This window comes from Danio rerio, chromosome 6 (genome assembly GCF_049306965.1).
Source record: "Danio rerio strain Tuebingen ecotype United States chromosome 6, GRCz12tu, whole genome shotgun sequence".
NCBI classification, from domain to species: Eukaryota; Metazoa; Chordata; class Actinopteri; order Cypriniformes; family Danionidae; genus Danio; species Danio rerio.
In genome coordinates, this window is record NC_133181.1 from 14,146,678 (window position 1) to 14,170,084 (window position 23,407).

Genomic DNA, 23,407 nt, shown 5'->3' on the forward strand with positions numbered 1-23,407 from the left:
AATAGATGAAGTTAACAAATTAAAAACTGCTTCATTCTAGCCAAAATCAAACAAATAAGACTTTCTCCAGAAGACAAAAACATTATAGAAAATACTGTGAAATTCCTTCCTCTGTTAACGACACGACTTTGTTTTTAATCTCTAAGTAAGTAAATAAATAAAGCTTATTTATAAAGCACATTTAACTTCAGTTTGGCACTGACTACAGTTCTGACCAACCAAAACACACATTCTAAAACAGAGTAAAATAACAATAAAAGTAATAATAAGAATAATATTATGACAACAACAATGCACAATAAAGATTAAAAGCCTGGGAAGGCACTAGAATAAAATTGGGTCTTAAGAAACTATTATGTTTAGGACTTTTTCAGACTTTGACAGGGTTTTTGTCAGTAACTGTTGCAGTTCATGTGGACCAGTTTCTTCTTCCTCTGGATCATAACATGTAAGTGTTAAGTATTAAAATTGTTTCCTCGTTTTGTGTAGTTTGCAAAATATGTGTTTAATTGTGTGTTATAGGTTGTAATCACCCCGCACGGCTTGTATTCACTTATCTTTTACAGATAAGTGCATGTACTGTATCTCTCAGGTTAAATCTTTATGGGCTATTCACATATTGTGTCCAAAACCACGTTGAAAACGCGAAGCATGCTTCTTCCTTTACCGATTTAAGTGCACTTCTGAACTAGTGATCCTATGCCGTTTGTTCCTCACACACGCAGCGCTGTCAGTTTTCAAAATAGTTCAACTTTTGCCACTGTGTGGATTAATACTGAATGTGTGTCGTTGTTATTACTTGGGGTTAAGAGTAGATTAATATGCTGGTGTTTAACTGCATTGCATTCCTGCATTGGGCTCTCACATACTCTCTGGCTGCTATACTTCATATCCGTGGTGGGTATTTCTCGTGTTAAACCCAGTCGACAACAGACTGGGTCATCAGACCAATCAGCGCAGATTAGCTTCGCGCTAAGGAGGGGTTTGGGAACAAATGTATTGCTGAACAAATCATATAGGAGTAGCTGGGATAATCAGGTAAAAATAAATGCATATTATAAGACAACGAAAGTGTTTTTTGACCTTGCATGCATATCAGCCTGTTGTTGGAGACCCCCCAAAACCAAAATATGACCATTTTCATTGCAAAATAGGGGCTCTTTAAACGTCTAGCTGTCGCCTTTTGAACCAACTGCAAGATTGAGGGAGACCAATATATAATTATAATAGTCTAGGCGAGATGTAATAAAGCATGTATGACTTTTTTCAGTTCTTGAAAGGAAAGTATGGATTTAAGTATGGAGATGATCCTTAGCTGATAATAACTATTACTAACGACAGAACTAATTTGTTTTTACAAAGCTCAGAATCAAAGATAACTCCTAGATTTTTTTTAAACTTGAGATTTAATATATGGTGTAAGACTTCCCAAGCCCCCAATATAAGACATTCTTGTTTTTGAGGGGGCAAAAAGAATCACCTCAGTTTTGTAAGTCATCAAGTTGAAGGAGGCTTTTTGCCATCCAACATTTAATATCCTCAAGATAGTCAATTAGAGACTGCAGAGTTCTGAGATTTTCTGCCTTTGACTATTACTGGGTATAATTTGGAAAATTACTCATGCTTCTGATCTTTAAATAAATCAAAAATATAAATATATCTCATTTAATAGTGTAACAATTTTTTTGTGTGAAATTTTTGTAAAGATACAGGAGAATTGTCTTTAATGTAATCAGCCAACAATCCCAACATTCAGACAAACCTCTTCCACACGCGTTTAAGCACTCCAAAGACACTACAAGAAAATCCTTTCTCTCCTTGTCTGCGTTTTACCTCAGCTCCAGCTGTTTCTACTTTGAATACTATGAATAATGTTGGGTCTATAACAAATTGCTTGTGATGTTCCTGATTTGTCGGCGGCTTTGATAAAAGCATCTGCTAAATGAATAAATGCAAATGCAATTACCAGGGTGGCTCTTGATCACAAATAAAACACCTAACCTCATATGCTGATAGCCATAATGCTGACTTAATGAAGCCTTCGTGCAGTTTTTACACACAGTTAATAACCAGTATTCCTTGTTTTTAACTTTTTAGTTAGTATCCTGAATCTAAACATGAAGACAGACAATAAATGGGAATAAAGAAGAGAAATGAACAGGCAATTGGCACAGCAACACAAAAATGCCTGATGAAATTCTCTCCCAAGGACATTTAGGAATGTCTAAATGCAAAATAAGTGGAAACTGCAGATTTATATGTGACCCTGGAACAAACTTTTTTGGGGAAATTTGGATTTATTTATATCTGAAAGCTGAATAAATAAGATTTAAAGTGACTATGTTTACATGGACATCAGTAATGGAATTATTTGCCTTAATCTGAATAAGACAATAATATGGTTTACATGAGTTCCTTTTTGAATGTCCTTTTCATGATCCCCTTTTACATGTTATATCACATAATTCGATTAGTGTTATTGCTTTACTGAGCTATCCACATTTCCTCCAGAGTTTCATGTAATTTTGGGTGTTTCATTTTTAATTTGTCGACATCTTCACATTAATTCAGGAACATTTCATGCATGCCCCCCATGACAAACGAGATATTGGATGTTAGCATGAAGTGCTTTAATGGAATTTGATACCGCACGTCATATGGGGGGAAAATACCTCTCTGCACTATGCGATGCAGGTGTCTGTGGTCCTGACTTGGTAGGTGCAGAGAATAGTGTCAAACGGCCGTGTGCATATAGACCACCCTGTAGCAAAATGTGGCGAAAATCCTACATGACCGTAATAGTTTGATTGCTGTGTTTACATGTCTGTCCTGCACTTCAGTCAATGACTGTAAAAAATATGGACGACGCGACAGCCCTTTTTCCCATTGAACGCCTTGAGGGCAAAACGCCTGCTTGACGGGCACAAACTGTCGCAAAAGACTGCTGAAATTGGAGCCTTGACATGCGCAGAAGGATTGTCTGATGGAGCCAGAGGAGGAGCCGCGATAATGAGCGGAGTCGAGCTTTCAACCAAACGCTTTATGTAAAATCAACCACGCCCCCCGAACTTATCAGCATGCGTTTGCTGTCATATCAACACAAATGGATGTAATAATGTTAACAAATATGAGGGTTTTATATATTCAATCGCGCCAGCTCCGGGCTGCAGCGCATAACCTACTCGCGGCGTCGCAGGCTGATTCCGGCTCGCATGCGGCAGTGCCGGCTCGCTCGGCCACCGCATCTGGCTCGATTGACTCGGGCTGGAATCGGGTAGTGAGTCCAGGCATCCGGAGTAGGTCCAGCAGAGGTAGTCAGTCTGAGCTCTAAGGGATAAGTCTCCGGCAGGCGAGAATCTAGCCGGAACTGTGTTTTGCTATCTGGGTGGTTAGGCGTGTATCAGCAAACTAATAAAGCCCGAAAAAAGCCCTGAACTTAGCGAATAAACAGTGTTCCACCAGGATCATGTATGTCAGAAACTATAGTTTACTGCTGAACTCATTTTGTCATGGTAAAATAACACAGAAATCGAATAATAACACTTCAGTCTCCAGCCGAAGCTCAGACGGTCTGCTTTGAGAAACTGTCAATCACAGCTGTCAATCATGATGACACGCCCAGCATTAAATTACTGCTAAAAACAAACTGTTTACAAAAATGAAGATCTGCACCTATTTCAGCACAATAACCAGTGCCTTAATCGACCAGAACCATCTTTCGGGACATTTTATTGCAAGTGTAATAATTTTTTTTATTTGGGCTCAAGTCTCCTTCATTAACACGGAGGAGGCGGGCTTTATGACTTGTACTGCAGCCAGCCCCCAGGGGGAGATCTAACGGCCGAGACCTTCACTCAAACGCAGGCTTGCGGCACACTTGACTTCAACTCATTCATTTTCTTTTTTACGGCTTAGTCCCTTTATTAATCCGGGGTTGCCACAGCGGAATGAACCGCCAACTTATCCAGCAAGTTTTTACGCAGCGGATGCCCTTCCAGCCACAACCCATCTCTGGGAAACATCCACACACACATTCACACACACACACACACACACACTCATACACTACAGACAATTTAGCCAAGCCAATTCACCTGTACTGCATGTCTTTGGACTGTGGGGGGGAAACCGGAGCACCCGGAGGAAACCCACGCGAACGCAGGGAGAACATGCAAACTCCACAGAGAAATGCCATGCACTTCAATAATGTGACTAAAATTGGCATACTCCACATGTCTTAATATGGATTCTGTTTAGTTTGATTATGACCTCAATCGGAATAAACTAATCAAAAATCGCTGTTTTTACATGGTAGATTATTGGTGTCCATGTAAACATACTCAGTGAGGTATGGGTTGTTTTGAGTAGACAACATTTTGGTGAGGTGCAACAATGTTTGAAATATTGTATTGAAAAAACTAAACTATGGAATACACAAGACATGTCACTCGTACAGTTATGAATGAGGAAAAGTGTAACAGTCAATATGGTGAAAAAAGCCCCACCTTTTGTAAAGAGAAGGAGGTAAGGAGAAGCTCAGATCAGACGCATGCTTTTTTTTTTTTTATGGCCAACAAATTCTCTGGAATCTCAGTGAATATTTGCTTCACAGACAAGAAACATCTCCCTATACAGCTTAAAAGCTTGTCTTAAATAACCCAACTATACTTGAAAACAAAAGTTTTTTGGTTTTGCAATCTGCATAAAATGATATGATAATCTCTGGACTTTTTTTTTTACACTATATTGATCATAGGGCCGATCACACAGCAGAAATGTGCAACAATGGGAATCTAAAAGTGTGTTGATATTAAATATGTCCCAAGTTTTCAGCCACCGAAAATTATTCGGCTGAAATTATTTTATTTTATGGACCTTTTAGTTTTTGTAGCTTCGGTCATTGTTGGGGTACTCTTTAAATTTGGAAGCATTAAAAACTTACATCGAAATCGTTCAATATGGAAAATAATTATCAAGAGTGCATTTCCGCCATATCGTCCCTAAGTCAAAACACACATCACATGACAGCAACTACTCAAACTCAAGAGTTTATGTCATTTCACCATCTTGATTCACCATCAAGACCAAGTTGTGAATTACTTCAGAAGAGCAGCGCAATCAGACGAGACATTATTCAGAAGATGATAATGTGTAACACGACCATAAATAAGCTTAATAAATAAGCATTAGCTTGGACAACCTGAAAAGATGCTGATTTTGTTTGATTCAAATGTTTAGAAATGAAAATTTTGAGACAGCTGTTGTTTAATCTCATTGATGTTTCCAAATATGTAATGTATTCATAAGCAAACAGTTGGCAAAAAGATTTTGGAGAATTTGATGTTTCCCTATCAGACAGGATGGGCACGAGCTTACTGCCCTAGAAGCGTTTCAAAGATGGCCACCGAGTGAAATAACTTGCCTTAAAGGGACTTTGATTCTGATAAAATTGCTTTTAAATTTGACCAAACTAATTTTTAGCAATACATATTACAAATGAAAAACTACGTTACAAGTTTTGACATATTTAGAGTAGGAAATTTACTAAATGTATTTACTGAAGGTTTTTTTTTGCATTAAACAAAAATCAATCATTTCGACATTGACATCACTGATATAATTTTTACAAATTAAATCGATCTATGATTATCTTTTAGAGACATTACTTTTCAGGTTTAATAAAGCGGATAGTAAGCGTAAAAGGTCTACATTTTTAATAAAATAACTGCCTTAAATGAGGCATCAGTAATTCCTGTAATACTTCCTGCACAAACTCAAAATTTGTGGAGAAATATGGACCAACCCAGTTTTAACCTAAAGGTTAGTTTTATCCATATTTTACCCAAATTTGTTGAAACAACCATGTAACAAATTAGCATAGTACCATCTTGTGGTCTTCACTGAACAACATTGGCCACCAAACACTGCAGTTGCAGCTGAAACCTGGAAGACGTTGGTTCATGCTGCTGACATTTCAAAACTACGCTAAAAGCAAATCTACCTGCACACACTCAGACTGCAGCTCCACTTGTTACAGTAAAATCATTATTGTTCACATCACTGTGTTTAAAAGTGCTGAGGAAGCCGTCGGAGCTGAAATTCTGATAAAAAAGTAATGGGCATTTGTTTTCTGGCACAAGCTGTAAGCAGTAGACCAATCACAACACAGACAGGCCATCTGACCAATCGGAGCTGAGTAGGCTTTAGAGAAAGTGGATCCTTAAATGAACCATTACAAACATTAAGAAAAGTGGTGATGCTGCAATGTATATTTTGAGAACATTGACTTACAGGATGGATGACAAACAACTCAATCTTGTAATACCGAGGTCATACCTAGTCATTATATAAATCTCTGTCCTTGTAAAAGATCAAAACCAGCACACACACTTGTCTTGGCGGTTTATGAGGGCTCTCCATTGGAGAAATGTATCTTATACTCTAAAAAACTGCCATTCCAGAATCGAAAACCTCTCGGGTATAAAATGTTCCTTACAAACAAAGCTTTGCTGCGTGTTAGCAGACCACTGTAGTCCACACATGTGGGTCCACATGCGATCTTTCATCACGGGGAAATGGAAACAAAACTTTTGTTTTGGCACATTTAAGAACGGAACACTGTTGCCCAATGTCTCCAAACAATTCTTTTCTTCTTCTTCCACTTGTTTTAATTACGGTCAGCAACACAACGTTGCGTCTCTCTGAATGCTGTAACAGGTAAAAACAGTATTCGAAGCTATATCATGCATATTAATGAAGTTGCACCTCATTCGCAATATATCGTGCTGCTTGGTTCAAACCAAGTCTTTCTCATAAATTAATACTGAAAACTCAATGACGTCACATTGTACTGGCCGAAACAGTCAATTCCCACACTGGAGTTTACACAATGATCTCATCGATGTGACATTGCTTCAAAGTTTCTTTTCAAACCGGAAGAACGGATTTACTCTAACTAACGCAAAAACAACAGATTTTCACTTTTTAGTGAAATATATGTGTCCTAATAGTGTTTATAGCAGTGTGGGACACATATATGACTGTCAACATCTCAAAGAATGTGTTTCGGTGACCCTTTAAAGGTCCCATGAAGTGCTCTGAAATATGCATTTGTATTTGATGTTTGACATGATCTCAACCAGAACACAAAGAGAGGGTGGTACATAGTGTAGCTCCTCCCCTTTTTAAAAACAACCAATAGCAATTTGTTTTATGACCAATCTGCCAGTGAGAGTGGTTGAGCTCAAGCTCATCAAATGAAAAGCAAATGAGAACCGTCTTGAAGGGGTTGGGCATGTCAGATACTAGAGAGCATTTGATTGGCAATGATTTGATGAGAAACCAAAATATTAAAACTATAGTAGTAGGTGACGTGAATAAAACCGTTGACCCATTTAGGTGAAAGTGACAGACTACAAGCTTTAGAACAGGGGTGCCCAAACTCAGGCATGGAAGGCCAGTGTCCTGTAGACTTTAGCTCCAACTTGCCTCAACACACCAGCATGGTTGTTTCTAGAAAGTCTAGTAAGGGCTTGATTAGCTAGCCCAGGTGTATTTGATTGGCTTGCAAATAAACTTTCCAGTACACCGGTCTTACAAGAACGAGTTTGGGCACCCCTACTATAGAAGTTTATATTTTTTAAACATGAAATTCGTCACTGTTTTGGAGCACACTAGCATACAGATATCTTAAAAAAACGAACAATGCTGATGCTAACATAAAAACTTAATTTTAATTTCATGGGACCTTTAACCCAATGCTCACAGGAAACATGTAAAATTTTTGAAAGTTAAAAGACTGGATTAAATATGATTTTTCAGGTTTGAATAATGAGGACTCATGACATGAGACCACACCCATGTTATAATGCAATTCGTAAACCACAAAAAAGTACACACACACACATACGCAGACACTTACTTGTTCAAAGTAAGGTCCAGAGTGAATGTGGTGCCAAAGGCGTCCAGCTGGAAACTTGCTTGGGCCAGGTGGACATCCTGGGGTCGGGGAGATAAACAGGGACTCATTACCACTTCACAAAACAAACATATGTCGCCATGTCAAAACTGCCAACAAACGTTATTCAAAGAAATCTTTTCACTGCTGTTTTGCTCGCACATTAAGTCATATTCCCAACAAGCAAAGTGCATCTATAGACAAAACATCTGCTCAGGAGCATCATAAATCACACAGCTGTGCTGTTTTACAGCAAAAATACTGCATTGGCAGAAGTAAAGTGAAAGTGTGCGCACAATGCAATCCCACAACGTCTGTTGGCCACAGAGAGCGGAGGGGGGAGTGAAAACTGCTTCTTTTGCGAAAAGTGTGTTAGATTTGTGAGGGAGGGCCAGTGAACCTGGATCAGCTCTGAGCATTGGGCACACTGCACCATTCCCAGCTGCTGTCGAATGAAGCAACTCACTCGCTCTATAACTCATTATTAGTGCATGAGTGTTAGCGGAGAGGGCTAGATTTGTAAAGTTGAGGGCGGCTGTCACAGTTTACACTCTCACCTGTCCGTCTCCAGCCTGGTTCTTCGCCCGAGTGTCCAGGTCATGAAAGGTGCTCTCCGACTCCTCGTTCAGGTAGTAGATGAGCCGGGAGGGATATGTGATGGTGACAGGGTGCTCTCCTGTTTTGCCTTCGGTCGAATCGTCCGGTGCTGTCGCCTCTCGCGGGGTCTCAGACACGTGCTGATCCCTGAGAGCCTCATTCTGCACGGAGCTGGAAACTGCAGGACAGGAGGAAACTGTTTACTGCTTTACAGTCTCCATCTCAGAGAGGGATCCTGTCAATTATATATGAACGTGTGCCAGCGGTTGCAGCCCTGTGATGCTGCAGAGAAGCTGCGCACAGATCTCTCTTATGCAGATCTCTGTGTGTATCGAACGGAGGCACTACGGATGATAACCAAATAAAACACTGAAATCTGATCACAAATGCAAGACAGTGGGTGAGAGGGCGAGACATGATACATGCGATGGCAACAGAGAAACGAGAGACACTTATTGACAAAACGCACCCATATGCATTTTTCTCAACTTTTATCAGCTGTATATTCGGATATGCGATATCTGAACGGTAAAGGCATTAGATGAGCATCACGTCAGCTAATAATAATCTATTGTCATGGTAATCGAATTAAGATGCAGCGCGCCTCACTAATAACATGTTCCCACACGGCTCTATATACTAATGGGGTTGTCAACCCATACAGGGGCCTTCAAAAGCTTTCACCCCCCTCTGCATAGATTGACACGTATAAACGGCCGTAAACACAGTTAAGTAATGGAGGCTGCTCTGCTTAGAGAACCTGCGTATCTAGCTGGGATTTCCTACCGCAACAAAAGGCGTTGGAAAAACACCTAACGTATAGCGTCAACGGCGGTGAATTATGTAAATAGCAAAAGTTATGCAAGACAAACACTATACTCACCCGTTGATGATGTGGCGATAGAAGATGGCACGGAAATAATGATGCTAGCGAGCAGACACAGATGGAATATCAGACGCATGATTCATATTTGAAGACTAAATAAAATGTCATTAGCGCGTCAATGTATAGCGAGCGTCGCAGTGCATTATTACGAGAGCGATTTCGGTGCGTATCCCGCGGGAAGAGGGGGAAATCCTTCATGCAGCATCGGAGACTGAGGGGTGGGTAGCACGGTCGGGATGCTGAGGGGTGGGGAGGACTTGGAAGAAGGCGAAGGGGTGGCAGCACGGGTGGAGGAAGGCGGTGGCCAAGCAGCTCATACCGTACGGGAAGCCAATGCGATTGCGCAGTGCATCTTCTGCTGCGCTGACGCGTCATCCAGCCTCACTTTGTATACTCGCCAACACGCTCATCCCGGCTAATTGGAGATTTACCATGGACTCATCAATGGTTATTATAATACATTAAGACAACTAAGCCTCAAATAAAAGATTTGGCCATAATTTTCTCATAAATGCAATTGTCATAACAAAACCAAGCTACGTCAAACATGCAGGCACAAACCCACCAGTTTTTTTTAACCAATTTATAATTGACTTCCTTTTTTTCAGTCACCATTTGTACATTATTTTTTACGTCAATCATATAGAGGATTGGTGTTTTTCTTTTATAAAAATGTTTAATATATTTCAGCTGTTTATTTCGTTTTCTTAACCCACACAACTACATTTTGGTAGAAAAAGCTGATGTTTGCATAGTAATTGTAGAACTGTAACATGCTTGTATTTCATTTCTGTTAAGTGTTATTTAATATTACACAGTAGTTATAATCAATTTATTACAATTTAACCACTTTTTGAGGCTCAGAATTAAGTTTGGTTTATTTTTAAAGAGAAAACTTGGCAGAGTATTGCTTAAAGTGGACATAAAAAGATAACTTGTACAAGTTCAAATATTCTCTTATGAAAAATGCAGACACTTTCATTTTTCAAAATATATATGACGTTTTGAAATATGTTTTGCTGTAACTGAGACAAAATTTGTGCTTCTAAAGCCCTGGTCAGATCACACAATTTTGTCACGGTTTTCATGTCGTAGGCTGGGTGTCGTGGGTAGTCGTAAATGACAAATGGGCGTCGTGACTCAAGATTCAATCGTTTCTTCTCATGTAATGTGGCATAGTTTACGACAACCGATACAATGTCTGCGACACCCCACAACACCATCGCAGAAAGTCTGGCATGTTTAATTTTCTCTGGTCTCCATTTGTGACTGCTTTGGGAAATAACGCTCTTTATAGACATCACGAGATGACTGATCGTATAGGAACGTGTAGTCTGGCACATTTGTTACCAACAACAAGTCAAGATTTTATCAAGACAAAATCGCATAATCAGACATAGTGACTTTCATGACCAACAATAAAAATCGTGTGATCTGAGCGGGGCTTAAGTTTTCAGTAATGCTCCATTCATAAGAGGCGTCAGCGTCAACGCTTCAAATTCACTTTGAATGGTTGGTGTTGCCGAACTGCATTATGGATCCGTCGTGGCCACTTCAGTGGCGTTGCTCACTGTAGAAAGTGGGAATTTCTTAACTTTTCAAGCACCAACAGACGTGCCAGCCAATCAGATCGCTTTATGCAAATACACCAGCTCAGACAGTAGTCGACTTCAGACTAATTTCATTGGCTGACACTGCTATGACGATCAAGTCAGCCACAACTTCAGACACGTACCTCGTCAAGCGTTGACGCTGAAGCCCTGTGTGAATCGGGCATATGACTTTGATCTGACACAGTCCATTTTCACTTGATTAAATAAATTGCCCATTTGTTTCCAGTGAAGTCATCTTTGACCATGAGTGGTGACGATTTTTCAACACCACAAATCTTTACCAACTTTCTGATGAGTGAAACATTCTTTAAAACAAGTTAAATATAATTTCTGAACAACATTCAAAGAGCAGCAGGTTTTCTTTACTTTTGCTAGGGAGACAGTGCTTTTCAAGCCTACTCCTGATCACTTTTATTACATATTTTCCCTTGTTTTAATTGAAGAATAAAGTGTTACTGCAATCATATTTGCACAAGACCTATACCAGGGGTGTCCGAACTTGGTCCTGGAGGGCCAGTGTCCTGGAGAGTTTAGCTCCAACCCTAATCAAACACACCTGAACCAGCTTATCAAGCTATATATACTGGAAACCTCTTGGCAGGTGTGCTGAGGTAAGTTGGACCTAAACTCCGGCCCTCCAGGACCGAGTTTGGACACCCATGATCAATACCAGGGGTGTCCAAACTCAGTCCTGGAGGGCTGGTGTCCTGCATTGGTTTGGCTCCAACTTCCTTCAACACACCTGCCTGGAAGTTTCTAGTATACCTAAAAAGACCTTGATTAGCTGGTTCAGGTATGTTTAATTAGGGTTGGAACTAAAATATGCAGGACACCGGCCCTCCAGGACCAAGTTTGGACACCCCTGACCTATACCATTCTCTCTGCAATAAAACCAAACATTACTCCAGCCCTTTATGCACTAATGTTAAAAGCACTTGTATTGTTGTTTGTGAGAGAAAATGTATGGCTGACTCCCAAAGAGCACATTCACTATGCATTGCTGACTTAGGCAGTTTTTCCATTTGTTAGTTTGCAATTTTCAAGACTTTCTAAGTACCAATACCAAGAGGGGAAAAATGCGCTCAATACAATACTGAAAGACAAAAATATGTTTTATAAATTTAATTTACAACCATCAATATCAACCTTTGAGAAAATACCCCATTATAAACTTAAAAAATATTCTTGTTACCAGTTACAAAAATGCTTATGACAAATTAACATACAGACAAAAAAATGAACTTCAACTAGAAACAGTCAGCTGAAATTCAACTGTGCAAAACTATACAGCATTTAGAGAACAGAAGACAGCTTATGCTCATGGCTGGTGTCTGATAACGTTCAGTCTGCTGTATGTACAGTGGCGGTCCTCCCCCTCCCTCTCTTCTGCTGACTGGCACTGAGCATTGTATTTATTTGTTTAGAAGAGGATGTAATAACTGGCTGAATCGCCAAATTAGAGGAAGCTGATGATCTCAGTGACGCCCGACCAGGGCTCTTGTTTCTGGGAGATGTTCTACATTCTGCAGATATATGAGAGCTAACAGATCGCTGGAGACTGCCTTGTGATTTAACTTTGCGCTGTTGTTTGGCTGACTTTCTCTTAGTCCTGTAAGGGGGTGCCGATGGTCTCTTGGCTGGAGTTAGAAGTCCAGCTCTCCGCAAGCTACGTCTGATTGGTGTTTGGTCAACAGATGTTTGTTGGATGTGCTCCTCTTGTTCCATTCCTCCAACCTTATAGGAACTCCCTGCACAAGAGTGAGAATGTGCTTTGGATGAATCATCTACATGGGCAGATGGTGTGAGGTGTCCGAGAAGTAAACAACTTCTACTCGAGATAGAGGAGCGTGTAAAAATTGCTCTTCGACTGCTAGTCAAAGAAGAACTAGGTTCTGAGGGGCCACCGCTCTCCAGGATAGAGTCCGAGGTGGTGGTACATAGATCAACCATGTTTCTCCTACCACGACCCTTCCGAGAACTTCCTGGTGACTGCCCCTGCCTCTCTTTATTAATATCTGGGCTAAGGCTACGAAACAGCTGTCGGACGTGAGAAAGAGATTTGGAATTAGGGGGTGAAGACATGCCTTTTGGTGGACTCTTCAAGATCCTGTTGGTCAAAGGGTCATAAAATTTAAGAGGTGTCTTTTTGTATTTGTACTTCAGGCCACCATCACTATCACATGATTTACGCTTCCTCCCTGCTTTCTTGATTGGGGTAGGCTTGGATATTCCTTGACCCCCATCGGGGGAAGAAAGTACATAGACCACAGTTTTGGGCTGCAGTGGACTCATTATCTTGCAGTATGATGTTGGAAGCTTCAGGGCACAGAGTCTGGTCTTCATTTCAGGGGTTCTTTCAGGGCTAGGGCATTGCTGAGGCTCATCATTGTATGTGGAAGGGAATGTTTCTTGTGTTGGCTTTGACCGCACCATAGGGCAGCTAAGAGGGATGGTCTGTGTACCGTGGCTTACTTTCACCACTTGACAACGAGATGCTTGTCTGTAATATTTTTGCCTAGTTTTCCTAACCAAAACTGCTGAATGTTTGGGGTCTTCTTCGTTGTGTTCAATTAGCGGCAATATGTCTGTAGGATTCAATTCAACGGTTTCTGTTTGTTCTTTATTGTCCCGCTTCTTATTTTTTCTTCTTTTCTTACAGTGCTTCCCATACATAGCTAAAGATTCACTATCAAAATAGCACCGGAACTGACCTTGTTGAAACTCTCTCACTATGGAATCTATTTTAATGTCATCTTCAAACATCACTTGTGTCCACGTTTTTCCAACAAAAGACTGTGGTATGTGTGGAAGATCGGGAATCACATTGTCTTCAGCATTCTGCTTGGGTTCCTCAGGTGTTCCCACGGTGTTAAGGGCTGTGTCCAGCTGAGTTTGGTACGTTTGGTCTTCAAGGTCTATATGAACCTCCAACAACTGGGCCAAATTCTTTTCTTCACCCTTTGTCTTTCCCAGAGCCACTTGTATTGCATTGTCCCATTCTTCACTGCCTTTGGAGTCACTCACAGACTGAGGACCGAAAAGAAAGCTGCCATCCTCTTCTTGCTGGTCCACGTTGAGACCATAACAGTATTTTTCAATAACCTCCTCTATCACGTCTCGAATCTGGTCAGACAGATTACTGAATGTTTGTTCTCTGTGGAGGCCTTTCCAAGGTGGCAGTGCTGAAATCCACTTTGTGGACTCCTCGGTCACCGATCGAAAGGTTTCAGGCTGGTCCTTTGAGGTAATGCACTTTGCAGCTGGTGGGGCACAGGAAGCTTTAATGGTGTCACTCCCCTCATTTTCCCTATTGGTTTTCTTGTGTGCTTTTCTGTGTTCAACAGCTCCAGTCTTGGAGACTGGTGCACCCTCTGAAGGAGGATGTCTAGAGGGGTGTGTATGTGAGCTTTCTCTCTGAACAGGCAGTGTGAATTGTGATGTATGTAGTTTGTCGTTGGCTGAACTCCCACTAGTCCTGTGCAAAAAACCCTGTGTGGGGGAATACTTTTCAGGGGGAGGTTGTTCAGGCACCATTTTTCCTTTTTGGGAAGCAGTTTGTAAGTGTGTATTTGCAGTAAAGTCAGTTGTCACTGCAGGACCTGCTGTTGCAACTTGCAGCATTTGACAGGACTCTTCATCAGAGGTAGGCATCTCCTCTCGTGTCCCAACAGAGACCCCATCGTCATCTGATCCACAGTATACCTCTGAGAGCACCTCCTTTGGGACAAGCGGGGTGGTTAACAAAGGTAGATCAGCATGGGAAGGTCTATAGAGAAAAAGAAGTTTAAAAAGCAATGACTGTGTGTTTTTTACTTACACTTCACAAAACAGAATATACTGTATTATAGGAACATGTCAACAAGGCTCAAAAAGAGATCTGGGGCCCGTTTCAGAAAGAAGGTTAAGTGAAATCTCAAGAGTATTTTAACCCTGAAATGAGAGAAACTTTGGGTTTTCTGTTTCAAAAAAGAAAAAGGTTTGTTAAACTCGAGAAAGTAGGGTAAGTCAAGCCTGTTTCTGAAAGAGAGGTAACTTTAACTCAGAATCAGTTACCGTGGTAACTTACTCTGTGAACCTAACCTAGTCAGGAGCAGATTTTATTCTCTAAATTCTGAGTTTCTGTCAGTTTCCTCCCCTTTTTTTAAGGCAAAGCGTTATTTCTCATCTTAGCCTTACGTTTCCACCTACTTATTTTAATGCTGATTTTGGATTTGCATAAAAAATGGTTGATGGAAACGACATGATGCGCATAACTTTCAAAAATACGCATAAAAAACACATGCTCATAACTGAGTAGGATAACATTTTATTCGATAAAAAAAGATGCGCCAAAACTGTGATGAAAACACTTTTACTGAAAAAATTACAGTATGTGCATTTAAAAAAGATTTGCTATAAGAGATCATATAATGATAAAAATCTTTGTGAATAGACAAACCAGCAGGCTGAGCACATTGCAAAACATCTTAAACGTTGTTTTGGTCATTCTAAAACGCCTTAATCGTTTCAGTATTAGTGTTATTATATTATTAATGACCTCCAGAGCGTCTGGAGTGTGTCAAGAGCGTCTGTTCTCCGTGTCTTATGGCTTGAAACGCCCACACGTGTTCATTGTGTGTCAGTATTGTCTTCTGAGGCAAAAGTACATTTATTAAATAAAAAAAAGATTGATGCAGCTTCTTCTGCAGCAGTAAATTCTGTTTTTACTGTTGATATTTGGCACCAGGTTAATCAGGAAGTGATTTTGTTCTCTTTGACTCGTTGGATGGAAACGCTGCTTTATTCGCATCTTTTATGTGTTAGGCTATTCCAGTTTTGCACATAAATTTAATTAATATATTTGGATGGAAACGGAGCTATTGCCTAAATTTCAGTCACACAAAGAAGTCACGTACAAGAGTGGCTTGTCCTTTTTTAATAAATAATTAGCTTAAATTCACTGACCTTCCAAAAGGACATGTACAGTTACTAGAATAATGGGATTATTATTCTTTCTATAAACTATTGTTTAGTTCTGCTTACATTTTAATGTCATATCAACCTCTACCACTTTATCAATAAAAAAGCAGACACACAAGTGCACTTTTAAATCTATCAAAACTGATATATAAAGTTTAAAATATAAAACTGATGTATAAAAATGGGAACGTGTGAAAATTTTATAAACGTCACGCATGGCATTACTTATTTTATTATACTAAAATATTTAAATATTTTAGATGTAAAATTATGCATTACTTGAGCAGCTGTTTTCCCACGCTAACTGTCTCTGTTTCACTGATGCAGTGGTGTTGCTTTTTTTAAATATATGTTCATATCTGCTATAACTTTGCATGAGCACATCAAGTTCAGCTGGAGAAGGAAATGATGATCTCTTTTTTTAAGACACTCATTATTAGTCACTCGTTATATCCGCGCTCCATTGATAATGCCTTTTTGTAGTTGCTGTGTGTGCGCTTAACTCTGAGTTTCGCTCCGTTATTCTGAAACTGAAAACTCTGAGTTTTTAATCTCTCTGTAAATTAACTCAGAGTTCAAGTTTAAACTCCGAGTTGGTTGAACCTCATTACTAAAACAGGCCACCGGTAAATTAAAAGAGAAGGCTAGCGTACCGCGTATCACTGTAGTGGTGTGGATGATGCTGAAGCACATCCTGAAGAAATCTTTCCAATAAACTTCCAGAGGATACATTAGCTCTCGAAGCTCGTACCACTTCTCGATGTTGGGCACTCAAGATATGCTGCAAAATACAACTCACTGTTTACAATAAATCATAATAACTCACGTCAAAATATTAATAATAATAATATAGATGACAAATAATCATAAATGCATGCTATTAGAATCTTGAAGCCACAAAAAGGTAAACTAACAACTTAAAGGGATTTTTTTCACTCAAAAATGAAAATTTCCTGTTAATTTACTCACCTTCATACCGCCTAAGATGGAGGTGACCTTTTCTTCAGCAGAATAGTAAAACTGATTTTCAGCTAAAACTGTTGTTCTCTGGTATCCATTTAATAGAAATCAGTGTGTCATCACTTTGAGATAAAAAAGAATGTATGCAAAACAAATCATAATTATAACCAGTAGCTCCACACAATGAACTGAGATCTTACGAAGTGAAATGATTGCTCGGTGCAAAAGTATTTACAACTTTATTACCTGTTATTCCCAGCCTGGGCAAACATCTCAGAGCATGTCGTCTGAAATATGCACTGAGAGTCTATAATGACGTATTCACAGATGCAAAATCACACAAGAGCTCAACCACAGAGAGATAGGACAGGCAAACAAATTCGTCATTATGTGGCGCTCTTGAGATGCTCATAGCACATCCTTCAGCGCATACCCTGTTTCACTACGTGATACCTAATTGCATCATCAGGAGACACTGGTGGTACTTTTGATTTTTTTGAAGAATTGTATTTTTGGAATCTCAGTATTGACATCCACTGACCTCTATTATATGGATACCAAATGACAAAGGTTTCAGCTAAAAAGCTTCTTTACTGTTGAAGAAAACAGCCACCTACATCTTCAATGGCCTGAGGAAAAATTTACAGGAGAGAAAAGAATAGGACCTTTTCATTTTTAGGTGAACGATCCCTTTTTACTTGTACACCAGGTTACACAAACACAGGGTGACAGCAATTTCATCATCAACAGTGTATGCAGATATTGTAACCATGCCTATAAACTACATGCAGCTCATACATGTACTTTGAATTGTTTGTTGTCAATCATGTCAATCATGTCAACACACAATGTGTCTCAGTTGAAATATGTAAATTAACACTTTCAGTGCTCATAATGTTTGGTAAAAAAAGATTAAGACACTGGTGGAGACTAAGGAAGCTTTCTGCTGCTCATATAACATGTGGTTTTGTGCACACTATCCAATGAGGTATACTTTGAAAGGGCATGTGATTGACTGTGTACATGCCAAAAAGTATACCTTGGGTTTCACATTCAATACATACTTAAATGGTGGTTTGTATTAAACATTGCTTTGTTTAGATAGAACTACTTAACAAATGCAATGGGGGAATATAAGTATTGAACACCTCGTGTTTTGTTCATATTTTTTTTCCTGGGAATAATTTCTAAAGGAGCTGCTGACATGAAATTGAACCAGATTTTGGTAAGAACAAACAAACAATACAAACATAAAAAATAAAACAAAACATAAAGAAATCTGAAAATATTGTTCAGTAATTTGAAATGTATTTGAAATTCATTTAACACTTCATCAAAAGGCTTTTTTGGTGATGGCAGCTTAAAGACAACTCACATATGGAAAATGAGGTCAAAATGAAGAATTTTTTCAACAAAGTGTAAACATCTAGATGGTTTTGTGGGTTTCGTCTGTAAAATTTGATCTTTATTTTGTATTTCCTATTGGATTTAAGTCAGGTGATTGACTGGGCCATACTACAGCTTTATTTTCTTTCTCTGAAAGCATTTGAGAGTTTCCTTGGCTGTTTATTGGATCACTGTCTTGCTGAAATGTTCACCCTGGTTCATCTTCATCATCCTGATAATGTAGATATTGGAATGAAGCAGCTAATAATAATTTACAATGATGAATTCTTCATGTGTTCATTACCTTTCAATATTTTTTTACACTTAATTTAATTAGTAAAATAATAGTTTTGTTTTCTTTGCATATGAATTTCTTTGGTTGTCACCAATATCTGCTAAAAATTTCAAAAGTCAACAAAAGCTTTAGGAATGTTTTCTTAGAAAATTGTGACATGTTCAATGCTTATTTACCCCACTGTATACTGTGACCAAAATAGTTTTATAAAAGGGAAAAACTATAAAATGACACAAAGTTACGTACTTGTTCCACACTATTGTAGAGAACTTGACAGCAGCTGCAGTAACCCTGTCTTTGATAGCTGGAAGGACCAGCCACAGGCTCTTCTCTACGTGTTCTGCAGATAGGGTAAAAAGAAGAGTAAGAGAAAATCTGAAATTAAATAAAAAATGATATATATATATATATATATATATATATATATATATATATATATATATATATATATATATATATATATATATATATATATATATTTATACTGAGAATAAATAACAAATGGCAAGTGGATTGCTGCAAATGTTGAATTTATTTTCACACAAACTCACCTGCCGGATATGTCAGTTGGACGCCTCTCTGCATCTACAACATGATAAATTATTAGGTTTTACAATTTTAATACAAATTTGCTATTAGGTTGAGCTAATAAGTAGATATTAAAACCTGGTGTTGTTGTTTGTCTCTTTTGGACTGATTTCTTTGAGGGAAGGGTCTGGGTGGATGTATACACTTTTCTAATTTTTCCCTCTAATATTTAAAAATATGTTTGTGGAATTTACAGACAGAGACTGATCTCTTTCAAAAACTATGACAAAACTAAGCCTAACACTGTGGGATTGTGTAAGATTGGGGACTGGTAACATTGTGTTTGTCCATTTTTGCCTTCAAACCCAATATATGATTTCACTGAAAATTAGATGTTTAAATGTAGTCTGGTTAGTGTGCCTCAATAACATATCCCACAATGTTTATGAATTAGGTTAGGTCTTTTTGGCTGATCCATTTTACCACATTCGCTTTTACACTATGAAAGCAATCCTGCTGAATGCATTTTCAACTGACTCTGAAAATAGAAAAGTGGTTGACAATAGATCAGCTCAAGATGTATCAAATACTGTTTACACCTTTATTTGGAGTTGTCCACTTATAATCAGATTACTAACAATGCATCCCAATTAGGCATGGGACATTAACCATTTTCAAGGTATACCATGGTTTAGAAAAGTCAAGGTATTAAAACCACCTGAATTTTCTGCTATACCATTCCTAAGGTATGTGTAGGATTTTTTTTATTTACGTTTTTTTTCCCAGCAAAAAAGATATCCAAAGATGCCATTTTAAATTGTAAAGAAATCTGTATTTTTGAACTAAATAATTGAGTTGAATTATTTATCCTGACATGTTTACTGTTCCAAAATATTTTAAATCTTTCTCAAAATAAAATATATTGTATTCAACGGGGGACAAGTTTTAGTTTTTTACCAAGACATGTAAAAAGAACTTACAGTATTTTAAAGTAGTAATCACAATACTGTGATACCGTGATATTTTTTATTCAAGGTTATCATACTGTCGGAATCTTATACTAGCCCATGCCTAATCCTAATAGGTGTAAACAGGTCCATACATGCATTTTCCATATCATTCATTTTCTTTTGGCTTAGTCCCTTATTTATCAGGATTCGCCACAGCGGAATCAACTGCCAACTATTCCAGCATATGTTTTACACAGCCAATGTCCTTCCAGCTACAACAACAAACATTTTGTACCCAATTAAGACTGAGAAAATGGTGAGAAATTTTTATTTTTGGGTGAACTATACCTTAAAGAGAAATATACTTAAAATTCTTGCTTGTTTCAAATCTTAAAACCCACCTTAAAAATTCCTCATTATCCTTCTATTAGGCAAATTGAATGTAATCTGTAGATTATTTAGCTAATGTTTTTCTTAATAGTAGTGTTTTGTTTATAATGCAAATATAAGAATATGTGTCACAACCTGTCCATGGCACTAATTACACAGACATTTGATAATATTCGACTAATCAAATCGGTGCTAAAATGTTGTTTATTAGAATTGAATGCACATTCTTGAATGTTAACAAGATATAATGATTTTTTTTAATCTAAGATTAGACACTTACTTTTAGCAGACGGCTTTGGTCCCTCCCCCAAGGGCATGGTACTGTCTTTACACAATAACACACAGAAAACAGAGAAAGAGCACATTACAAAATATCATTACTAGCAACTACTGGTGTATGGTGTATTTTACAAATAATTTCCACTTACAGTGCTCAGCATATATAAGTACACCCCTTACAAATCTCTCTTTTAAATTCATATTTTAATAGGAAGCTATACAATATTATATTTGTGCATATACATTAGATTAGTCAGTACTGAAGCCAAATCTGGAGCTTATCTAACAAAATAACTTACGATAACAATCCAAAAAACTAGTACACCCAAATTTATGTTATAGAAAATTATTAAATACAAATTTAAAAAAAAAGGAAAAATCAAGAAGCAAAAAAATAAATAAAAAATTTAGTTGAAATTTTGTAGGTTCAGGGTCATACACATTTTTACAACTAAAATTCCAAGACTTTTCCAGAACTTTCAAGTACATATTCATGATGTAATGTTTCATGTAATGTCTATATATACATTATAAATAATAAGAAGAACAATGACGTTCAAATTTATTACAGCATATCATAGAACACACAACAATCTATTTTGTTTTTATCTCTATGTAAAATTGATTTTGATAATGCTTACACAGCACAAACAATATAAAAGCAAGTTTTTGGATAAGGACAGAAAAAGAAATAAAGACAACTAACCTTCATTCAAGTTAGGGCTGCACAATATATTGTTTCAGCATCGATATCGCAATGTGTGTATCAGCAATAGTCACATCGCAGGATATGCAATGTTGGGATTATAGTTTAATATAGAGTTTAATCATAATGGAGTAAAAGTTATCTTCTGCATGCATTTTTAAAGAGGTAGTTTAACCAAAAATTACTTTCCATTTTCATTACACCCTTCACTTGTTTCAAACTATGATGAGTTTTCTTTTTATAAAATAAACACAAAAAGAATATAATTTAATATCTCCTATAGTACTGAAACAAAGGAAGTGTAAGTAAATAGTGAGTACATTTTAATCTTTGAGTGAATTGTAACTAAAACTATAATTCTCTTTTATCTTTGCAATATTTTATTTATCTATGCTTGTAATTAATTTGTTATATATTATTCGAGATACACTCCTCTACAAAATCCATCCAATCAATCCAAATAAACCTATTAAATCATCTGGTGAAATTGTGTTTACATCGCAATATATATCACAGAAATACAAAATCTCCTAATGTCAGATTTTTCCAATATTGTGCAACCCTAACTTAAGTATACTGATATTTGTAAAACTAATTTACATGACTTTTCCAAAACTTTATGGGTTTTTCTGTTTCTCCAAAACTTTTCTAGGCCTGGAAAATGCCATGTCAAAATTCCATGACTTTTCCAGGTTTTCCATGACCATATGAACCCTGTAGGTTGTGTTTTCTTTTTTTTTTTTTGCTTGAATTTAATAGTATTATCTTTCAATTTCTAAATATGTCTAGTGACTAAAATATTAAAATAAATGTAACTTGTTTAAATGCACCAAAATACATTGCCTATATTTACTGAGAAATTGATAAAAATGTACTCGTTTATGCGGAGCACAGTATATAGAAAAGTGCTCAAAAAAGTTATACCAATGAGCAATATATTTACACTCACCTACATGGAGGAGAGAGGATGACGGAAAGTGTTTTCGCACCGTGTCACATCACCGCATTTATGTATACAGCCACGTGTAGTAAGTTAGAAGTCGCATCTAAACATACAGTATACATAAACAAGAATAAAAAAGCTGTATTTTAAGGTAACTGTTAAAGTCTTTTAAAACGAACTACACAAAACGTTATGAACAAAACATACATGAATAAAACATGGCTTGCAGCTTAAATAGGGTATGACAAAACTAGTAAATTACTTTAAAAGAAGCAAATAATAAACTTATGAAAATTATATATACTTTACTGTCCAGTTTTTACTACTCAAGCACACATTCACCGGCCTAAACACAAAACCGCGGCCATTTAAATGGTGCTTCCCAATATTACCACACAAACATCCGCGTTCAATTCAAGAGTTTCTAAAAATGTTTACATTTTAAATGCGGGCTAAGGCAACTTATGCTGTTTAGCAACACACAAACTGCAGTACTGCTAGCCAGCTATGCTAGTGCACTTAGCGAGCTAGTGACACTTAGCATTGCAACGTGGACATTGTGACAGCAGGACCGTGATATAAATTAGTTAGTCATTTGAACATCATATGCGAAACAAATGAAAAAAATATACTGCAGTCTTCGACGTGCTGTCACCTGATTACAGAGGTTATTCCACTTAGATCCCATCGGTATCCGTGTTTAGCAGAGGTCTGCTCGTGGAGTGACGTAAGAGCAAAGCGCGGGAATCCGCCCCCTACAAGTCTGAAGCTGATTTTAATCAATGGAGCTGTATGTTATACTCAACGCGCCCCTCAAAATTACATTTTATAGAATATAGACTGGTTTAATTTATGGTAACATTACAAATATGGCAAACTGTAAAGTATTATAATGGAGCCCTCATAGTGAAGCTAAGCCACTACATTTACTTCAGATTAAAAAGTCTATACAAACTCG

The 23,407-nt window shown here is 37.8% G+C and overlaps 3 protein-coding genes across 10 annotated transcripts in view; 1 reads left to right on the forward strand and 2 right to left on the reverse strand.

Moving 5' to 3' along the window:
- adam23a (ADAM metallopeptidase domain 23a) overlaps positions 1 to 9,664 on the reverse strand; it is a 51,269-nt gene extending 41,605 nt beyond the window's left edge. For all 3 annotated transcript variants that reach the window (XR_012407687.1, XM_001923227.9, XM_005165851.6), the window contains exons 1-3: positions 9,438 to 9,664; positions 8,515 to 8,732; positions 7,922 to 7,998 (exon numbers count right to left, since the gene is read on the reverse strand). Coding sequence is in view for 2 of the 3 variants with exons in the window: in XM_001923227.9 (XP_001923262.2) it covers positions 7,922 to 7,998; positions 8,515 to 8,732; positions 9,438 to 9,516 (374 nt within the window). In the remaining variant the exon portion in view is untranslated. The remainder of the gene's footprint in view (positions 1 to 7,921; positions 7,999 to 8,514; positions 8,733 to 9,437) is intronic.
- The window catches only part of asic4b (acid-sensing (proton-gated) ion channel family member 4b), a 750,743-nt gene that overhangs the window by 238,236 nt on the left and 489,100 nt on the right, over positions 1 to 23,407 (forward strand). The gene's annotated exons all lie outside the window — the stretch shown is intronic.
- On the reverse strand, positions 12,148 to 23,189 carry zdbf2 (zinc finger, DBF-type containing 2). Of its 6 annotated transcripts, none has more exons than NM_001326473.1 (7): positions 23,105 to 23,170; positions 22,456 to 22,552; positions 20,802 to 20,846; positions 19,205 to 19,238; positions 18,900 to 18,993; positions 16,666 to 16,793; positions 12,148 to 14,819 (listed from the first exon to the last, which is right to left on the reverse strand). In NM_001326473.1, the coding sequence occupies exons 3-7, from the start codon at positions 20,836 to 20,838 to the stop codon at positions 12,395 to 12,397; spliced, it is 2,718 nt and encodes a 905-aa protein (NP_001313402.1). In that variant the 5' UTR covers positions 20,839 to 20,846; positions 22,456 to 22,552; positions 23,105 to 23,170; the 3' UTR covers positions 12,148 to 12,394. The 6 variants fall into 6 exon arrangements, with proteins under 6 accessions (NP_001313402.1, XP_021332572.1, XP_073809173.1 ...); XM_021476897.3 differs by having other exon boundaries at positions 12,163 to 14,819; positions 22,460 to 22,552; positions 23,105 to 23,189; XM_073953072.1 differs by having other exon boundaries at positions 12,163 to 14,819; positions 22,888 to 23,189.

Excerpts from the sequence above, each read along its gene's own strand:
- zdbf2 (NM_001326473.1), bottom strand. The coding sequence starts at position 20,838 with ATGCCCTTGGGGGAGGGACCAAAGCCGTCTGCTAAAA. Across the intron at positions 18,994-19,204 it reads CCAACTGACATATCCGGCAG|AACACGTAGAGAAGAGCCTG; the intron begins GTGAGTTTGTGT and ends CCCTATCTGCAG. Across the intron at positions 16,794-18,899 it reads TCTACAATAGTGTGGAACAA|CATATCTTGAGTGCCCAACA; the intron begins GTACGTAACTTT and ends TGTATTTTGCAG.